Consider the following 20,768-nt stretch of genomic DNA (forward strand, 5'->3'; position numbering starts at 1 on the left):
ATCTATCTTTATGGCAGGATTGAATATAGTGTACTGAACCGTACTGAATATTTTCAGTAGACAGCTGAAATTAATTTGAGTTGGAGGCTTTTTCTTTTTTAACCAAAGGTCATTTATTACATTAAATCTAATAAATTTAATATATTAAGTTTATACATTTAATACATGTATAAAGGTATTAATTTTGATGCAGGGTGTTTCTATGGGTCCATTTAGGAGTAAAAATTACAGACAGAAGGGGGCAGCACAAACCAAACACGTAGTTTTAAGTCAGTGGAACGTTTGAGCAATTCTTCGGTTTCCTACGGACTCTTTAATAACGGACCAAAGCAGCAGGCGAAATGGAAGTGTAAGTTTGTCTATTATTTTAATTTATTTGGTCTACGTAGCAATTTGAGTTGCAATTATATGTTACTGATCTTACAAACTAACAGTTTAGGAAAGTACGTTTTGGTTTCCGGTTAAATCCAACCTCAAGAAAACATTTAACACGATTTTAATGCTAATTGCGCTGGTTTTAAATTACTGGTTTGTTTGAGTCATTTTGGGTTCGTGTTGTCAGATATTTGGCTTTTTGCTAGCGGATTTAGAGTTGAATTTTAACACTAAACTAAATTTACTCTAATTAAAGCTAATTTTAAGATAAAACAAATGGCCACTTATAATAAACGTATTCTCACTGATGAAATCGCATATTTTACTAATTACATGTGTTTTAAGTAAAGGTCAGCACCAAATTATGTAAAATAATGTCACCCCAATGCAAGCTAATTGATATCCGTTATACAGAGTCCAGTTGGGTTTTATATCAATTTGGATCAATTAATCCAATTGATTCTAGTACGGTCCAATCACATACACAAATTCAGATCACATGATTCACATTTTAATATATTCGATTCAGATTTAGTTGGTTTAATGTTGAATGGTAAAATGTTATTTATCTAAGGAAGTTCAGTTAAATATGTCTTAAGTAATTTATTTAAAAGGCTTAAGGCGATAATAGAGAAAAAGCCAGAAGTGCTTTCTATGGAAAACAGGTCACAGAGAAAATGGCTGTAACAGCTGTGTTAGCTGCTTTGGTCAGAGAAAAAATCAGCTAAAAACAATATCTGATCCATTAGTACCATTTATATATGTAAAACAAAGAGCGTTTAGTGATAACAGTAACTTCTTCTGTGGCTTTGTCCAGGAAGTAAAAAAATAATCCTAGTTCTGGAAATTACATGAAAAGTTACATGAAAGCAACATCTAAAACAGAACCTGACTCTTCTCTATGTTTCTGTTCTTTATGAAATTTCAAACGACTTATGTCATTAAAAATCAAGACAAAGCGATTCTAAGCAGCTAAAGTAATTTAAATAAATTAACAAAACTTGTGCATTTAGTCAGAAAAACTTGAAGCATAAAATAAATGAACCGTTGCGTTTTTGTGTCTTTTCAGGAAAAATGCAAATGCTGCCATGCTCAGCAACTACGAGGTGAGGCAGCAAGTCTCTCCTAACACAACTTTGTTGTTGCTAAAGCATCATATTGGTTTATAAGTGGATTTTCTGTTTTCCTTCATGTTTTCTAGGTGTTCAAACTCCTCACAGACCTCAAGGAGCAAAGGAGAGATGCCGGGAAGAGCAAACACAGTGTTGGGCAGCAGAACCTCAATACTATCATGTATGAGGTAGGCACACACCTCTTTTTTCTTTTCTGTCATGTTTATTCATAAATAGCATGGCAGTAGCGTCCTCGGTCTTTTCCATCAGACTCTGAAGTACCTGTCGAAGACGCCGTGCAGCAGACAAAGTCCTGAGATCGTCAAGGAGTTCCTCGGCACCATGACGCATCACAAGCTCACAAAGTCAGTAAGCTTTGACTGAAGCCCTGAAATTTCTGCACCCAGATTCTGTAGAGTTGATTAGATGCTTGCTGGCTCTTTAAATTTGAATCTGATGTGTTTCCTTTCACCAGGGCAGAAAAACTACAGCTGCTAAACCACCGACCGCAGACCGCAGTGGAAATTCAGCTTGTAAGTCTTTTTCACCATCATCATTAATATCTGTGTAATAGCTTTACTTAATTTAATATTACTGACGCATTTACATGGTGGCTGCCAAATCTGCTGCTGGTGTTTGACACCAAAACTCTTTGAGACTCTGCTCTTCACAAAACATAATAATTTCAGAACTAGAAATAATTAGAAGTACTTTTCAAATCACAGTGGCTGTTGCCAGGTAATGCCAGGACATAGCAAGATGATTCATTAGCCAGTTTATGGACTTGCATAAATCATGGAAACTGGAAATACTTCCTAACAGCTTGATTTTTGTCTTCAGTTTGAAATCAAAAACATTTGAAGTCTTGTTTCAGGCTGCTGAACAGGTGGAAAATTATGGAACAGGAAAATATGAATATGGGGGGAATATTTGTATTTACAGAGTTTCCTTATGGTGTCTAAATATTGTGTACTTATATTCTTTCTTTTTGTGCCTTTTCTCCCTAGTATGCTTCCTTTTGTCCTTCTGCTTCCTCATACTTTTCCTGTTTTTCCCCCCAATTTTTCTTCTAGCTCCCTACTTCCATGACTATATGTTTTGTTATGTCCTTCCTTGTGTTCTTCTTTCTTTTTCTCCTTTCATCCCCATGTTCTTGAGCTCATTCTTTCTGTCCTTCCCCTATTCTGGATGTCCTTCCTTTTTCTCATGTTTCTGGACTTCATTGCTTTCTTGTGATCTACTCCTTATTCTTCCTGTTTCCTTCTATCCATGCTTCATTTTCTTCATTTTTTGCCATTATTTTTTAAAAACATTTTTACACAATTTTGGGTCTACAAATTGGTTTTCCGTTGAAAGTTAAAATCCCTCAAAACTGTAAGGTGTCATAAAAGGCATGACTAAATGTGGCCTTCACTGTCTTGTGTTGAGATGGTGGAGGAAAGTGAAGAGCGGCTGTCGGAGGAGCAGATCGAGGAGCTCATCCAGAACGTGGCAGACGTCCTCCCAGGTGACCCGGAGGAGAAAAACGTAGCTGCAGGCCGCCGATGTGGAGATGGATGAAGGCGGAGAACAGTCGTGACACGGTGACTTCCATGTGAAGAACTGGTTACACAAAGACAGGATGCACAGAGACTACAAGTCTGCAGTTAAAAGCTGAGTTGTTAATCCTGTTTATTCAGCTAATATTGACAATGAAAACAGTTTCACACAGAAGAGATTAATCTCTTTAAAATATGTCAATATTGCACAGAGAAGTGCTTTCAAAAGAGGAGGAGATCTTGAGTTTTATGTGTCAAATAACATTTATGTAACTTGCAGCCATAAACATATATTAAATAATTTTGTTCCAATCCAAAAGCACAATATTAATTTTATTTTGTTTATATTGATGGGAGATGGAACCTTATTGTATCTCTTACTTTCCTTTCATGCTTCAGTCTTAGGATAGTTTGTGTTTTGCTGCTGTTTCCTTGCAGCAGAGGAAAGATGTTCGGGTTGGAAGTGTGAAGGTTTCTGTTTCTTGCCTTCCTGTTTGCATATCACGTCAGTTTCCTGTTCTTACTCAGCTCCTTAAAGAGTTGACATACAAACGCACAGTAAAGAGTAGACTCATGCCAAAGAAGAAGAAGAAAAGCAGAGGACATGAGTCTACAACTTAAAATAGAAAACGTCTTTGTGTAAAGCTAGAGAAACTGTAAACTTCACATGTAAGACAGAAGATTTTTTATTTGTCATTGCATCTCAACAAAATCTCTTAACTCAACTTCAACCTCTCCTTCTTAGTAACAAATGCGTTTTCCTTATTTCAGCAAGAAAATTGCTCTTCAAACTTTTCAGCTAATGACTGCATGATTGCCTTATTTTTATAGCTTCGCCTTAGACTAAGATGTTTCGTCTGGTTGTGATAATTTGATCAGCCTGTCTGTAGAACCAAACCTTGAAAACAGTTGAAGCACCTAACAATTTTGAAATTCCTAAAACAGCTCTTTAGAAAACTTAAAGATTATTTGTTTTGTTTTTGGCTCATTAAACCTAAAATACTAATAAAGAAATTACATTTTTCAAATGACAAATGTGAATTTTGATCTTTTTGTGAAAGAAACTAAACTATAAAGGTGTGCTGAAAGTGTTGCTATAAATTTATGTTATTTTGCAGTATAATTAACCCACATTGAAAAAAAGGCTGCAGCTCTCTAATGATGAACTTTGTACATTTATTGTTTTACTTCCTTTACCATTGTGCTCACTGTTCATGGTGGCAAGGTGTGGTTGAGTCCTCTTCCAACCTTTGTCATATTAAACAGTTTGATAATTTATCTTATTGTGCTTCTGAAACAGTTCTCTTTTCTGTTTAATAACAATGACCTTTTATGCCACATTTCTACCCTTGGTAAACAGAAAGTCATAAACTAAAATAAAAACTAATAAATATGCTTCAGCTACATTTCTTTTTATAAAACTTGTTTATGCGAAGGCAAAAAAACAAGTGGTTCTTAAGATGGGAATTAAGGTTTTCAAATTTCAACATGTTGAAATTTGATATCACAAGAGTATTCTTATCGTAGTTCTTTTAGGTTTTAGGTTTCGTTCAAAACTGATAAGAACCGAGTCTCTCACCATTCAGGCATCCTGTTTCTTCTATTCATTTCATTTAAATGTACTGCTCTGAGCAGTACAAGGAAGCGCAGAGGAAAAGAAGTTAGTCGTGTTTGCCACTTGAAACCAAGGGTTTAGCCTGATTTGACCTCATTAAGCCCGCTTAAACCTTTCAACATTCCACGGGACACAAATAAGAAGACAAAAATACGGAAATATGGAGACAACGCTTCAGAAAGGTCAGTGGCAGAGAACCAGAGCTCCACTTGAGAAAAAGAGAGAAAAATATTTCACCAAAGGCTGCTGTTTCTAGTGCCTTGCAGTTATTTGTGCTCCTTGTTCAGTTCGTCGCTTCACTAGATTTTATTATTTTATGTTAAGAGAAGCACAAATGAGTTGCTGCAATTATGTCAGACTGGGTAAACTTTGACTGGACTATTATAACATAAGCATGGTTTGGTGTAAAGCATTTCTTTTTAGCTTTTGACATATATTATACCAGTTCAGTGTACTTCCCAGTAATATACATTAATATTTATGAATAAAATGTATGCTTTTACAAGGCATTGTTTATTGTATGTTTTTGAGAAATATGAAGTTGGTGAAACTTATATTGTCCAGAAATCACAACACATTTCAGAGTTTATCTAAGTATCTTTTGTTTTTCGTTTAGTTTTTGTTTTATGAAATGTGACATTTAATACGATTTCCTGTTTTCTTCACAGCATTTTGTGGTTGTTGTGGTGACTCAGAAGAACTCAGACATGTATTGATACAACCTTGAGTTGCAAAACCCTTCATTTCTTTGGATTTAGGTCAAAATGAAGGCAGGAAACAGCACCACAGCAGTGGCAACACTGTTCAGAGTTTACAGACTGGGATGCACACGGTTAATAGATTGGCTGCAGCTCATGTAATCCCAGTAGTATAAAACTATTTCATACTCAGTCTCAGTGCATTAACATAAAGCAGCAGTAATGTGTTATTGACTTAATGTTCTCCTGGCTGGGTCCAGCCATTTTGTCTTTTTGACAGCATAGGTCTACCACAAGTTGTATGTCTGTAAATATTATGATGCATGGTTATTGTCATCCAGTGTTACTAAAAAAGGCCATTATTTTATTATTTTATGTGAAACACTTTTTCAGTTATTTGTGCCTCATTATTTATCTAAGAAGTGCTTATTTGATGTCTTATTTATTGTGTTTTCACAACGTTGCTTAAATGTTTTGGTAACACTTGGCCTTCTTTACAGGGCTTTAATTCTTCAAGAAGATGTAACTTAAGAGCAAACCAAATATCTGTTGCTAATGAAAAGATGGTTAAATTAAACGTGGCGGCTTTAACCTCCAGTAAATCCCTCACTGTGATTAAATTTCCCCGGTGGGCTTTCGCTGAAAGCAAACCAATCGATGTGGTAAAGTAATTTTAGTCTCCAGTGGTAGAAAAAAAATTGAGCTGTCAAAGAGGCGTAATAATCCTTTAACGCTTCCACCAATCACAGACAGTGTTACAACCCAGCTTTTGCAGCTACCCAATCAGAGGCGAGTTCTCTCTGCTTCGTATTGCTCGTGTCGACGGTGTGTCTTTTTTTCCCCTTTTCAACGGCAAAAGGCTTCTCGACTTCTCTATAAAAGTTCCGCCGGGATAAGCAGCGAAACGTCGAGTTGTTCTCTCATTTAATGCCAACATGTTGTCAATATCGCTGCTGTGACGTGGAGCGGAAAAACGGGGAAATTCTCGTGAGGACCGCCGTGTGTATCGGGCGTTTTTTTTTGTTTTTTTTTTTTTAGATCAAGGTCCTTGTCGGTTTTCTCTTCGAATTTTCGGCAGTTTCACGGACGTTGGTGAGTTGACATGTTTATTAATTTTAAACCGCCGTTGGCTTCAGACAGAATGAGTTTGTTCACAGCAAGTAGAGGGTAAATGGCGCAGAGAGAGGTGGGTTTGCAGGCAGGTCTTTCACCTGGCTCTTTGCTGAATTTTTTAGAGACGCAGTCAAGGGGGATTTTTAACCAGGCCAGATGTGTGTAGCTGCTGGGCCTGGGGCTTCGGGTTCCGGGGATCGTTTCATTTAAAACTTGGACGCTTCTTCAAGTCGCTATTGACATATCTTACTGTCAGCATCTGTTTTTAAAACAAAAGTCCTTCATGTCTCAGCAGCAGATGTTTCTATAGTCGTCTGAATTTAAATACGGAACCTGCAAACACCAGACTGACGGGAAGGAAGGAAAATTGATTGGAAGGATGCAAGAAACCGATTGAAAAAAAGGAATAGAGAAAATAGGATTCTGATGGGAAAACAAAGATTGTTGTAAGTGGGTGTTTGATGAAAAGAAGGAAGCAGAGCAGAGTGTGGGAAAGAAGAAGTGTTGTAAGGAAAGAATGTAGAAAGGAAGGAAAATGACTATTTTAGTCTATGGGATTGAAGGAAACGATAATGACGAAAGAATTAACAAGGTAGGAACATATGATATTAGATGGATGGTAGGGATTGATTACAGATCCCTGTATTTATCACGTTGACATTGAGAGACATTGGGATATTTTTCCATACTTCATTTTAGTTCTCCATATTTACCCAATTATGGAAAAAACTAATCTGATCATATAATTTTCCACACTTTTCAAAACGCCTTGGGATTCCTTTGTTTATTAAGATGTGTATATGACAGGATCAATTGAGGAAGAAATAAACTGTTTTTATAATAACAGCATGGTCTTTATATGGATTGGTTTATTTTCTTGAACAAATTCTGATAAATAGTACTGTTGCACACACAATAAAATAAAATACAAATGCTTTAATAAACTATATAAGCATCTATGGAAGCAAATTAAAAAAAATTAAACACAGGGGATTTTTTAGTCTTACTATGCTCAGTACATGTCTTCATTTAAAGCATACCTTTGCTCTGACAAAAAACCCAAATTTATTTCTTTAAATATGCATCTGTCAAGCTGCAGATCTAATCTTGCTGCACTCTGCAGTTGTACAGACTCCTATGATTAAAACATATATTTATGTTCTTAGCCTTTAGGTTATACCAATAAAAGGAAATTTAAAGGGTTGTTTGCCCATCTGAACATTTCCAGGAAGTCGGCTCTTCTACCACTAGTTCTTAGTTCCTGTTTTCTTAAAATTGTTTACCACCCACCACTTACACCATTACCTGTTTGCAACCTGTGATCCCAAGTCATCACTGTTTGGTTAACTGGTCTTGTTTGTTGGTATTTAGTGATCAGATGACTTTGTGGCTTTTTAAAAGCCTGTTTGTACACATTGTACTTGCTCACAGTCATTGCACTTTACAGAAATTCTTTTCCTATTGTGTTACTCCCATGGGGTGTAGCTTTGTGGCCTTTATTTAGCTTTAAGTTAAATTTCTGAAGAGCAATTATCTGCAAGCAACTTGTGTATAATAGCATCTGTAGTTAAATTGTTTAGAATTTAATACATTTTTATTTAAAGTATTTTATAGGACAGAAAATGATTGATTGAAGTGAAATTCAGTAAGGAAAAATGATTTAAAACTTGCCTAGCAAATCCATGTTAGTTGCATGTTGAATAAAAGTAAAAAAAAACATTAAAAACTCCAAGGGCTCATAAGGCCTCACCTCTAGCCTCATCCAGATGTTTTCTGTTTTTGATCTGATGGCCAGAGATTTTTTTTTTAGGCAGCACAGGGACGTTTAGCTCCACGTGGCATCCAGATGTTAGAATCTCACCACTTTCCGTCTGAAAAAGATGGCAGAAAAACTAACTCTTGACTTGCTTTAGTAAATTGTTTTCCATGCTAGTAGGGGGATGTAGATTACATCAAGAAATATTCCGTGCACATTGCAGAAATGAAATGGAGAAGTTGCAGGATGTCTTACTCTGTAAGTAGTAACCTGATCTAAAACTGGCATTACTGAGTGTTTGAGTTTGACAGAATTTGTCAGTGAGAAGGAAAACATGACAGATTTGTAATTGGTAGCTTCGGATGTGTTGTGGCCTGCCGCAGTGAACTTTGATATGGCTCGACAGCCAGAAGCAGCAAAATAGCAGCTTTAAGAAAACAAAAATCCTAGCTTCATTTCAGCCCCTCAGAAACAGTGTTCCAGTATTTCTGCCAAAACAACGGTTTCCACGACTCCCTGCAAGTGGGTAATAACTTACTCATGCTTTGGCTATGTTTTAGAGCTCTTTATTAGAATTGTAAATTGCATAATTAAAAACTGCTGGATTACTCAGAAGGGTGTGAGGTAAAGTCTTGATAAAACTATTCCAACTCATAGTGTAAAATCTGTCTCTGTGTGTGTTTTAGGTTGGAGTCATGGCTAGGCGACGTGGCTAACTGTGGTCGGCGGCAGGTTTGGGCCCTGCAGTCGGAGAACGTGCCATGACGGCTGTGGAGGATTGAGGAAGAATCCCAGCCTTCAGCTTCTTCAGCTTCACTTCCACTCATCTCTGTTGGACTCTTCTCTGTTGATCTAATTATGTCTAAATGACTCCGGTTAAATTTTAAGACGTGGATTCTCTCACATCAGAATCCATCTACACCACCCAAGTTTTATTTTATGTGCTCCTGATTTCCAAAAGAAACCCCCAACAGCCATGCGAGGCAGAACCAACATGCTGCTGGGCTGCGTGCTCCTCTGCTCCGCCTCCCTGCTCTACCTGGGCATGAACACTATAGACTGCCCTCGGAAAAGCCACCGCTACCACTGGATGGAGCTCAACATGGCCTCGGGCAATCAGAGTCTGCCGCACTTCCCGGAAGACACACCCCTCATCTTCATCGGGGGTTTTCCTCGGAGCGGCACCACGCTGATGCGCGTGATGCTGGACGCGCACAGCGCCGTTCGGTGCGGAGAGGAGACCAGGGTGATCCCTCGCCTCCTAGCTATGAGGGCTACCTGGAGTCGCTCCGTCAGGGAGAGGATACGCTTGGACGAGGCCGGCGTCACTGACCAGGTGTTGGACGCAGCGGTGCGAGCCTTTCTGTTGGAGGTGAGCGTTTCGTCTCAAACGAGAGAGCCTCAAACACCCTTGTGTCTGTAAACATATTGGATTACAAGATTACCTCAGCACAACATCAATGTGTTGAAAGAGTTGTAGACTTTTTTTAATTATGTGAAAATGTGGCTTTTATAAAGGGGGCAGTATCATGTAAAATCAACTTTTTTTCAATGTTACAGTATGTTCTAATGTCATCCCCTTATCTAAAGCATACCTGGAGTATTGACTTGATTCTTTCATGCATGTTTAAGAAATCCTTTAATCTCCATGGCAACCATTCAGCTGTGCAAAACGCCTGGTTGGTCTTAGCTCCACCTTCAAGTTGCAGCTCCTTCTGGGAACTGCAGTTTCCGAGCTTCCAAGTTTCCGACTCCCCCACTCAGCTCCTTCAGACTAACCATCAGCAATTGGCAAACATCTGGTGGAACTTCGCCTCTGCTGAGCTCATTATAGGAGCTACTTGTCAGTGCAACACTGGTAAAAATGTTGTCAAAGAGTTAATAGAGGAGCCATGTTGTGTTGCCTTCCTGAAAGCAGAGTTTCAGAAAGAGCAGGAGTTTTTAAAGAGACAGGGCCAATATCAAGGCGTTTTCTTTCAAGTCATATATGATATATACAGCTTTGTTAGAACAGCTAAATGTAGCATAGTTACTTGATTATACTATAAAATGACATAATGTGCCTGTAAAACACGTAGTACTGGCTCTTTAAATCTCAGAACCGTACCATGCCTTAGTGTTCAGCCCAGCTTCAGTCTGACGTTGCAAAATCTCTCCGTCTCTGTCAGCTTTGCACAACTTTGCAAAGTTGCAGAAACTCAGTCAGGCTGTGCGGAAAGTATGTTTGGACATATGTTTGTAGTATTTCCACAGATTCCAAAATTTATTTTAATTCTGGACTTTATTAGAACCTTTCTAACACATTTAATGGTCTAAGTTAATTGGTTCTGCTGTAGCTCAGGCTGTGGTTAGGATCATTGCCCTGCTGGAACATGAAACTACTCTATAATCTCAAGTTTTACAAGAGTTTTACAGATTTCATTTCCTCCAACTGTAGGAGAAAATAGTTTTGCAAAAGATTGTGGAGGTATTTATACAGTGCTGATATTTGGGTTAGGTTAGTTTGAATATAGCTACTTTATTGTAGGGTTGTAGTTAAATCTCATGGCTGTATTGAATTGTGTTGTGTGTGTGCGCTCCAGGTGATAGTCGGCCATGGGGAGCCTGCAGCTCGTCTTTGCAACAAGGACCCATTCGCGTTGAAGTCCCTGTCTTATTTGGCGCGCATCTTCCCCAAAGCCAAGTTTGTCCTCATGTTGAGAGACGGACGGGCAACTGTCCACTCCATGATATCTCGCAAGGTAAGCTTGTTTTCTTCCTTGTTTATTTTCACCGGGGCTGGGAAACTTCTTCTATGGCTTCTATTTTGCAGGCTCATATTTCCAAGCTGGCACATCACAAATTTGTGCTGATGCTGCACTCTCTGTTAGTGGTTAGAGTGGGAGAGTGAAACAACGTTAGCCATGTTTTCTCACAGCAAAGCAGAATCTTTAGTGAACATTTTTTTTATTATTCTTTTTTTATTGACTGCTTGTCTCAGGTGACCATCTCGGGGTTCGACCTGAGCAGCTACAGAGACTGTCTGACCAAGTGGAGCAGTGCAGTGGAGGCCATGTTCAGCCAGTGCCAGGCGGTGGGGGAAACACGATGTTTACCTGTCCGATACGAGCAGCTGGTTCTCCACCCAGAGCAGCAAATGAGGGACTTGCTTCATTTCCTGGAGCTGCAGTGGGACTCCTCGGTGCTGCATCACGAAGAGCTGATTGGGAAGGCTGGTGGCGTTTCGCTGTCCAAGTGAGTATTTGACACGTTAATGCAACAAACTCTGACATGTCTCATCATGCAAGTATGTTCTGTCAAATATTTCACTTAGAACCATATTCTTTCGTGAATTAAATAGTCTTGAAATGTAGTTTTGCATAAAAAGTGCTTCACTTCTGGTGTGGGCACTCAAGCGAAAATTTCAGAGGCAGATATTGCCAAACCTCAACTTAAAAAAGTTTTAAAAAACAGCCCAGAAGCTGTTTGTGCATCATTGATGGTCTTCTTGTGAGAAGTTGTGTGTAGACGTGTGAAATGGCCATAAAAGTTTAAACTTGTGGAGAAAAATCTAAAAATAAGAGTTGCTAATTAGTGACTCAGTAAGACTCAGACATGTTTAAAAAGAACAAGTGTAGCCGCATTTTGAAGACAACAGGTCTTTCATTTTCTGTAACAAGGAAAGTCAAGATAAACAGCTGGCTGTAGGGCTGAGGAGAAGAAACAGGATTGTTTATACTCACATTTTCATGGAGTACTTTTCCCACAGTGTACAAATTTTGAAGTACCAAATTAAAATAAGGCAGCTGTTTCCTCTCCTTCATGCAGCTGTGGGACATTTCTGCTTTCTGGGATTAACAACTTCAACCTGGTTTAATATATTTTTCTTTTTTCCAGCAAATCTGTTGTCATTTTACATTTCAAAATAAATGATTCAAAACTCCTGAACTGAATGTGATTTTTACTAAGGTAACCCACATTACACATTTATCTTGACTTTAGTTTTTATTTTTGATAAAGCACAGAAACTCATCTTTTCTTTATAATTTAAATTCCCACACATGTCAGTCTAAGCAGTTCATTGGAGTCTCCTCAGAATAACTGGATTTTGCTGTTTTTTATTATTCTTGCAAGAAGTTGCAAATACATTTCACTTTCACAAGAAACACAAGATTTAAGCAAGTGCAGATTTCATTTAACAAATTATAAACTTAAATACGATAAATTATTAATTTTGTAAGAGCTAAAACATACATTTATGTGACCAATATTATAAAATTTTACATGATAGCAACCATCTTTTGTTGTGTAACAGTGCGTTACGTGCTACTTACTTTAAAAAAAGCAAAGGTTTATATATTAAAAAGTTTTTAAAAAGCACTTCTGGAGCTTAGGTTTTATTATCAGATGTGTGTGAATAACTCGGAACACAACTCAGTAACTTCCTTTAGTTGTAGTTTCTGTTATAAACTGTTTTCCATGTAACCTCATCGGTCTCTCACATCTTTGTGGAAGTATCTTCACCATCACATGTCTGGAACAAAGCTTCTGTCTCTTTGAGGTTTGCAGTCATTTGTTTATGCAAAGCTATTAGGATCGCGCACCACCATATTTTAATCAGATTGAGCTTTTATTCTGTAATACCTCAATTCTTTTCTGTTCAGCTTATCTTTTGTGGCTTTGTTTGGAATTACGGTTCCATGTGTCATGACCCAGTTTGGACCAAGCTTAGTTTTGCCACAAAAAATGACCCTTTCTTTTGCACCTTGGGTTTGATAAATTACTGTAATAACACATTACAAGCATCACTGGTGCATATTGTGTCAGCTGCTATCTATTTGTAGAGTGATTGATTTTGGTGCAGAATGATGACCCATCAGTAACCAATAACCACTGAGGTTTCATGCTTAGGCATTATGTTACAATATTTAGGTTGTAAAAAATGTTCAAGCATGTCTATTATATATTTATGTGGGTTTGGTTTTAGAGAATTGTTTTGAATTAAAATGCAGCTGAGGTTGGGAGGGAGATTTGTATCCAACTTGAGCCGCCGTGTTGCCAGAGTTTTCTTCTAAAGCAGCCTAACCTCTCAGGGTCAAGCTCAGCTTGGCGACCTCTCCTAGCAGACTTCATTTGTGCTGCTTTGTTCACTTGTTGTCATTCAAGCGGAGCATCTTTCTGCCGGGCAGCCGTTCAGGGGATTTGGTGGGAATCTGGTCGCCGTACCATGCTAAAACCAAATCTGTTATTTAAAGGAATTAGGCCACATTCAGGGGGAATTAGCTCTCTTATTTTTCATTACTTATGCAACATTTACTCACACAGATGTTTCATAACCTTTCACAAAGATGTTGCAAAATAAACCTGTTTTCTGCTCTTATTTTTGATGTGTGCATCAATTTATGCACCCATTAAATTGAAGTGACATAGAAAGTGAAATTCCATTTCATTTATGGGTTTTATTACTTTAATTTTATTTATTCCTTGTCAACTTTCTTTTTTGTTCTTTTAACACGGGTAATTTTTTTGAGCTAACTATTGTTTGTTTTTTTACTTCCTGTTTGATTTGAGTTGCTACTTTGACTTTACAAATCTTTAAAAAATAAGATTTGCAGACGTTAAAAAGCGTGTCCAGTTTTTTTTCTCTTTATCTGGTTTATTTTGCCTTTCAAGTAAATGCACCTGATGGCCAAATACCACCTGACCTGAGTGTGTGAAGAAAGCTGTTCTCTTTTTTTTTTTTGTTGTTTATCTAACGTGTTTTTTTTTTTTTTTTTTTTTTTTGGGCCAACTATGGATTTTTACTCTTGAAAGGGTTTACCATTTTTTCTTTTACTTCTTGTTTGGTTTGAACTTTTTTATGTTTGCAGACCCTGTTAAAAAGTGTATTCAGTTTTCTCTACTTACCTGGTTAGTTTCACCTTTGCCCTGTCAGATCCATAAGCTGATGGCCAAATCCAACCTGACCTGTGTGTGTGTGCGTGCGTGTGTGTGAACAGGGTTGAACGCTCCACAGACCAGGTGGTGAAGCCAGTGAACACGGAGGCCCTCTCTAAGTGGGTGGGAAACATTCCCAGCAATGTGATTGATGACATGGCTGAAATCGCCCCGATGCTCGCTCGCCTGGGCTACAATCCGCACGCCAACCCTCCTGATTACACAAAAGCAGATCCCATCACGTCTCCTTTTAACCACTTGCAGGTAAGAGACAGGAGGATTTTGTTTTTATCCTTAAATATGTTATTTTCTTTCCATAAATAATTGTGACTTTAAAATTTCTTTATAAATTTCAACACTTTTAGTAGCCCTGACTTCAAAGGATTGTTGGTTTGTTTCTTTTTAAAAGTAGACCTTTTTTCTATTTGTGTTTTTTATTTGTACTCATATGTGGTTGCTGGTCATTCTTTTGAAACGTTGTAAATAGACCTGTTACAGTAAGCAATAAATCAATTTATCGCAAGATAAATTAAAGTGAGCTCAATAATTTCCATTTGCATGATTTATGAAACGTGATTTTATTTGTTGTTTCTGTTGTTTTACTCATTTATTTTCAACATGTAAAATGTCTTCCAGTTCCAGCGTTAAATATTCATTAGAGTTTAACGTTTATTGATCTTTGAATCTTTGAGAGGGTGAACTTAAATGATTTATATTATAAAACTTGCCAGTATATTATTTGAAAGTGGTCTCAATATTATTGTTTATTGCAATAAATTCTGGGACAATTTATAGAGCTAATGTTGAGTTTAGATCTTTTACATTTACTGTCATATTATTTGGAAAATAAACAGTTCTTTTCAGATTTGGTTACTATAATGAGACAACTTTGTCTACTATGTGTCTAGACTCAGAAATAAATCTACATGTAATCACATAATTAAAACATTACTTCCTCAATCTTCTTTGGTCAAAACCAGCTTTGAGGATAATCTTCTCTAAAATGAATTAAATTTCTGCTGTTGAAGAAGCAACAAGACTCTGACAACCGCATGTTCTCTCGTTTTTTTCTTTAAATTTCTTTTCACGTGAGTGAGAAATGTTTCTGTTCTTCCCTCAGAGAGAGAAAACGGCAGCAGACTCTCCTCATCCCAGTTAAAGATGGCAGCTCTCTGCCGCCTTACAGACGCACCTGGAACACAGACTTTTATTCCAGCTGTTATCTCGCCTCACATGGAGAACTGCGGCGCTGCGATTACATTGAATTCTTCTCGAGACTTGTTTACAGTTTCCAAGTGTGAAGATTGGTGGTCTACCGGATTAATTTGCGTTTTAAATGTCAGCTCTTCACAGTGAACTGTTTTCCACAGATTCTTGACACATCCCATCACATTCTACCTGACAGTGTTTCAACTTTTCTCCCAAGTTCATCGCAATGTGAATGCGTATTCAGACCAATATCTCACTAAGCGCTCAGTCAGTGGTTGTCAAGCATAATGACTGTATATATTTTTCAAAATGTACTTTTATTTTCTTAATAAATTATTTTGGTTGAATGGTCATCAGGCATTTTTTGATGGTTTATTACAAGACAATCATCTTTCTACACAGCATTATACTTATTTCTTCTGTCCATAGCGCCCTCTTGTGGTGCTTTAACAACACAGCACCTCTGACTTCTAGATTAAGAAAAATGAGTGGCAGAAAGCTCAACAGAAATAGCTTCTTGGTGCTGTTAAGTTTCACTGTGAGCCATTTAGACCTGCACAGGTAGCTGAACATTATGGTCTGTGGATGGGAGCAAAGCAGGGTCCGTGTTTGGCTCTTCTGTTGGCATATTCTGAGTCCAGATGCTTCTGCTGCTCGATACGTCGGCTGAAGAATCCTCTGAACTGCAGCTGATCATGTCGAGGAAACATCTGGAGAACTGAGAGAAGCACAATGAGGGGAGAAACTGTACAGACAGTAAAGATGGTACAAGACAATTTACATCGTATGAAAAAAACATTTCAAAACGTGAACAATGATTGGGTTTAGTAAGATTTAAATGACACTTATTTCACGGCACACATCTGAGCTTTTTGGATTACAAAATGTTTGAAATATAATTCAGGAGAAAATATGGTGTCAGGGTTGGGTTATAAAACAAAATCCAAAACTTTGAGTATAACAGAGCACTGTTCAATCATTTGTCTGATAAAGAACAGATTTCCAATAGAGATTCTCCTTTTGAACTGCAATAAGAAACTCTTGAACCAAAATAAAAGTATTTAAATATTATTTCCTCTAAGACCTCTGTTTAGTATGTTGGTTTACTCACGATCAAAACTGAACCATGTGCCCCTCATGTAAAATGTTGTGTTTAAAATTAACTCTACACCTCACCCCTCTCTACTGTAAACTATGGTGATGGCAGCATCATGCTGAGTTGATGCTGCCAGAGTTGATGGAAACATTAATGTAGCTAAAAACAGAGAAGAGCACCTAAACACAATTTCCACTGTGAAACATGGAAGTGGCAGCATTATACTGTGGGTATACCAAAACCAAAGTTCCAGTTTCCTTCCAGCATGAAGATTTATAGCCAAATGTATGGAGCTAAATTGGGGCCATAACGTTAGTTCAAAAGAAAAATAATCTGAAACTTAAAAAAATAAAGATCTTGAATCTCAAAAGCAGTTTCGAACAATTTTTTCAGTTCAGACTTTTTTCTTCGGTTTCAAGACATTTCAGCTTCAAATATTTTTTTCAGTTTCAGACTCTGAATTTCAAAGTAATTTTTCAGTTTCAAATCTTATTTTTTCAGTTTTAAATATTTTTTCAGTTTCAATGTTTTTTAAATTTGAAATCTTATTTTTTCTCTTTTAAATCTTTTTTTTTCCATTTCAAACTTTTTTCAGTTTCAAAATAATCTTTTAGTTTCACATCTTTATTTTCAGTTTCAAATCTTTTTTTATAAAATTTTTTTTGTTTCAAATCTTTTTTTTTTCACTTTCAAATCTTTTTGTTCAGCTACAATTTCTTTTTTTTTTTTTTTTTTTCTTTTGTACAAAGTTTATGGCCCCAATTTTGCTCCATACAAAGCACCCAACAGATGATTACAACAAACACACTTGTGCTCTCTTACCTGGTTGTTGAGCAGCCCACATATGACCGGATTGAGAACGGTGCTGGTCTTCGCCAGCAGGGCGGGAATCAAAGCAGCTGCAGGCGGCACCGCTCCTGGCCGTCCGAACGAGGCAAGCATCGCCATAACGGCGTATGGAGTCCAGCACAGCAGGTAACCTGTCACCATGGCGACCACCATCAGGAGGATCCGACCCTCGGCCTGCGACTTGCTGTTACCAGCCGCCTGGTGACACACAAACCACCGCTGGTGAATTGAAGGAAAGGTCGATTCCTTCAATTCACCAGAACTTGACCTTTAACACAGAGGTTAAAGGTCAAGTTCTAAGCAGACCTGTCTCGTCACGCCTCGGACCGCCAGCAAGATCCGGCCGTAGCAGAAGAACATGAGCAGCAGAGGCAGGAGGAGGCAGAAGACGAACAAGCAGATGATGTAGGAACGGGCCGTGACGGAGCGGCGCCGCCACTGGACGGAGCAGACGGTGCCAGGACCCTCCGGCCCGTAACTGCTAAGAGACGGGTATGTTAGGAACCAGATAATCACCAATCTGAAAGTCCATTAGACAGTTTTTTGATTTGTATTTAGTTTAATCAAACATAATCTGCCTGTCGCAATTACAAATTTTGCTGGGTGATAAATATTGCGATAAACCATAATATTGTTGTTTTGATACCATTTTAAATGATAATGGCATAATAGTGCAAGTACACATAAACTTTAAATTCTAATAAACTTTTAATAAAATAATATTCAAAATAAATAAACAAAACAGATTCTTTCTGGGATTTTTTTTGCAATAAAATAAAAATGTTTGTGGAACTAACTTGGAAATATTTGCGCTTATTTATGATGATAAATGCAGCTTTTCGTTACTAGCTGTATATATTGTGGACTGTAGCTGACATCAGTTAAAGCTGTTTAGTACAAGTAAGAAAGTTTTTGACAAGTTTTGAGAAAAATCTGCAATAAAATGACAATTACTAGTGCAAAAAAGTGTGGGGATTTGCTGATTTTGCATTAATTTCCATGATAATTCTCAAAAAACTGGAGGGACTGATTGGTATAATTTGGCAGTAAACAGATAAAAACTGCATCGATTTGATTGATAACATAATATTTAAGCTCACTTAGTGTTTAGTCTAGAATCTTAGGGCCACATAAAAAGCTATGGTGGGCCAGATTTGGCCCACGGGCCTTGAGTTTGACACATGTGGTGTAACGTGAGAACTGCTGGGTTAAATACAGCGATAATACAGACCTGCTCCAGCCCAGCAGTGGCGGTAAAGTCCAGGCCAGTGAGTAGAGCCAGGAAAACGCTACGGAGAGTCTGGCTCTGCGATAATGTGAGGAGTTGAGCTGGGAGCCGCTGAGCAGCATGGCGTACCGCTCAAACGACAGCAGAGAGAGAGACACCAGAGAAACGACTCCTGGCAGGCAGACACACAGTGGAGAAATCCATAGCAATATGAGAACAAAGCCACACAATAATAAGAAGTTGGGAAATTTGACTACTCTTCTACATTTTCATCAAAAATAGTAATTTGTATGAAAAATATTGCACTTTAAACATGGTGAACAAATGGTTCACCATGTTGCTCTTGGATATCTCAATAAATAGGCTAACGTTTATCCAACCATTTTCAGTATGATATAAAAAAATGTACTCTTTTTTCATACACTAACTTGGAAAATAACTTAATTTGTTACATGTAGTCAAATTAAATTTGTCCAACTTACTTTTTTATGTTTGTTTAACATGGCAACTTAATAAACTTAATGTAGAGATCTGGAAAAATTAAGAGACCACTTAAAATTGACCAGTTTCTCTGATTTTACTTTTGATATGTTTGAGTAAAATGAACATTGTTCTTTTGTTGTATGAACTATTGACAACATGTCTCTGAAATTCCAAGCAAAAGTTAACTATTTATTTAATTTTTGCTTGAAAATGAGAAATGGTCAGAGTAACGAAAAAGATTAAGTGCTTTCAAATAACGCAAAGAAAACAAGTTCATATTTATTTAGAAACCACAATAGATTTTAGAAATAGATTTTTTTTTTTTTTTACCTATTTTTCCAAAACAGCTGAAGTTCAGATTGGATGGAGAAACATTTAAACATTACTTTTAAATCTTGTCAAATATTCCCCATTAGATTTAGGAGTAAACAAAAAACAAGGAAACATTCCAAACTTTTCATTTTTACATTTGTAAAAGAAATATTAAAAACCCTTATATTCTTTCACTTCCACTTGGCAGTTATGCAAAACTTAACTTATTGTTTTGTCTTATTTCAAGTGTAGTAAGATATTTGCACTAGGAACTGCAGAACAAAATTACTTGGTAAGGTTTTGTGTTTTTGCAGTGAACGGTCAATTGACCATTCACTGCAAAAAAAAAAAAATCTTAAGTATTTTTCTAGTGCATATATCTCAGTACACTTGAAACTAATTTACAAGTATTTTTCAGCAAAATATAGGACTCAATAATTCCTTAATATTGATAAGAGCAACTAATTATAAGTGACGTAATCTACCTATGGAACAGAAGCACTTTTTAATCCATATTAATGAACAATTGACTTAAAATTTCTAGCTGAAGTGTCACTTTAAAGTTAGTTTTGTCCTGCTAAAAGTGTACTAAGATATTTGCAAAAGTAACTAGACCAAAAATATTGATAAGATTTTGTGTTTTTGCAGTTTAGGACGTTTCCAAAAAATAGTTAATTGTGCATGTCATGGTTGTATGATCACACAGGATATAAAAACTTCCAGTTACCGAAGAGCGCGTTGGAGAAGCCGTACCACCGGCACCCGCAGGACCCGGTCAGCCACCTGCCGCGCACGCTGGCCGCGAAGCTGAGCGGAGTCCCGAAGAGGCAGACCAGCATGTCGCTGATGCTGATGTTGACCAGGAGCAGGTTGGCTGGAGTCCGCAGCCCAGGGTAGCGAGAGAAAACCAGGAGCAACAGAAAGTTGCCGAAGATGCCCAGGACCAGGATGAACCCGAGGGCAACGGCAACCGAGGTGTGAGCCGCCCGGCTGAGAGAGGAGTCTGACCCGGGCGGGTTCTGCTGCCCGCCGCTGAGGTTACTGTTCTGCTGAGTGTGGATCATCATTGCACTTTAACCAAAAAAGACTTAAACAGCAAAATAAACTGTATTCCCTAAAGAAAATTAAGATGTAATGGTGTTATATTCAGCCATAGCATAAAACACGCTGAGCTGAAAAATGACCTGGATGAGTGGATGAAGGGAGGGACAAAACTTTAGAGCTGCTGCCAGTCCTTACTGTCCCACTTTTAATAGGCACTTATTCAATTAATCCAATCTAACATTTATATAAATGTGTGGTAAAATCATCTCTATGAACGAGAAAGGGAATGAGGAAAAATAGTAGCTCTTTCCTTATCAAAAACATGTTTTTAATTGTTCTTGATGCAATATTGCACAGCAGATTGGAGACCTCAATAAATGAGCCAACTCCTCCATTATGCAAGTTTTGGCTGACTCGGAGGGCA

General features: G+C 37.6%; 3 protein-coding genes across 5 annotated transcripts; 2 read left to right on the top strand and 1 right to left on the bottom strand.

The window, feature by feature from the left end:
• Positions 1-265: 265 nt before the first annotated feature.
• crcp (calcitonin gene-related peptide-receptor component protein) lies at positions 266-4,303 on the top strand. Its single transcript, XM_032577361.1, has 6 exons — positions 266-349; positions 1,445-1,481; positions 1,577-1,675; positions 1,758-1,852; positions 1,963-2,020; positions 2,916-4,303. Exons 1-6 carry the CDS (start codon positions 342-344, stop codon positions 3,045-3,047), a joined length of 429 nt encoding a protein of 142 aa, XP_032433252.1. The 5' UTR covers positions 266-341; the 3' UTR covers positions 3,048-4,303.
• A 256-nt stretch (positions 4,304-4,559) lies between these two features.
• On the top strand, positions 4,560-15,685 carry tpst1l (tyrosylprotein sulfotransferase 1, like). Of its 3 annotated transcripts, none has more exons than XM_032577358.1 (6): positions 4,560-4,822; positions 8,894-9,579; positions 10,790-10,948; positions 11,188-11,441; positions 14,186-14,387; positions 15,244-15,685. In XM_032577358.1, exons 2-6 carry the CDS (start codon positions 9,184-9,186, stop codon positions 15,280-15,282), a joined length of 1,050 nt encoding a protein of 349 aa, XP_032433249.1. In that variant the 5' UTR covers positions 4,560-4,822; positions 8,894-9,183; the 3' UTR covers positions 15,283-15,685. The 3 variants fall into 3 exon arrangements, with proteins under 3 accessions (XP_032433249.1, XP_032433248.1, XP_032433250.1); XM_032577357.1 differs by lacking the exon at positions 4,560-4,822 and adding an exon at positions 6,146-6,430; XM_032577359.1 differs by lacking the exon at positions 4,560-4,822 and adding an exon at positions 7,077-8,729.
• Positions 15,631-20,669, bottom strand: LOC116728986 (pinopsin-like). Its single transcript, XM_032577356.1, has 5 exons — positions 20,028-20,669; positions 18,509-18,677; positions 17,584-17,755; positions 17,251-17,475; positions 15,631-16,050 (listed from the first exon to the last, which is right to left on the bottom strand). Exons 1-5 carry the CDS (start codon positions 20,365-20,367, stop codon positions 15,880-15,882), a joined length of 1,077 nt encoding a protein of 358 aa, XP_032433247.1. The 5' UTR covers positions 20,368-20,669; the 3' UTR covers positions 15,631-15,879.
• Between the last annotated feature and the right edge of the window lie 99 nt (positions 20,670-20,768).

Source organism: Xiphophorus hellerii, chromosome 11 (genome assembly GCF_003331165.1).
Source record: "Xiphophorus hellerii strain 12219 chromosome 11, Xiphophorus_hellerii-4.1, whole genome shotgun sequence".
Taxonomy (NCBI): domain Eukaryota; kingdom Metazoa; phylum Chordata; class Actinopteri; order Cyprinodontiformes; family Poeciliidae; genus Xiphophorus; species Xiphophorus hellerii.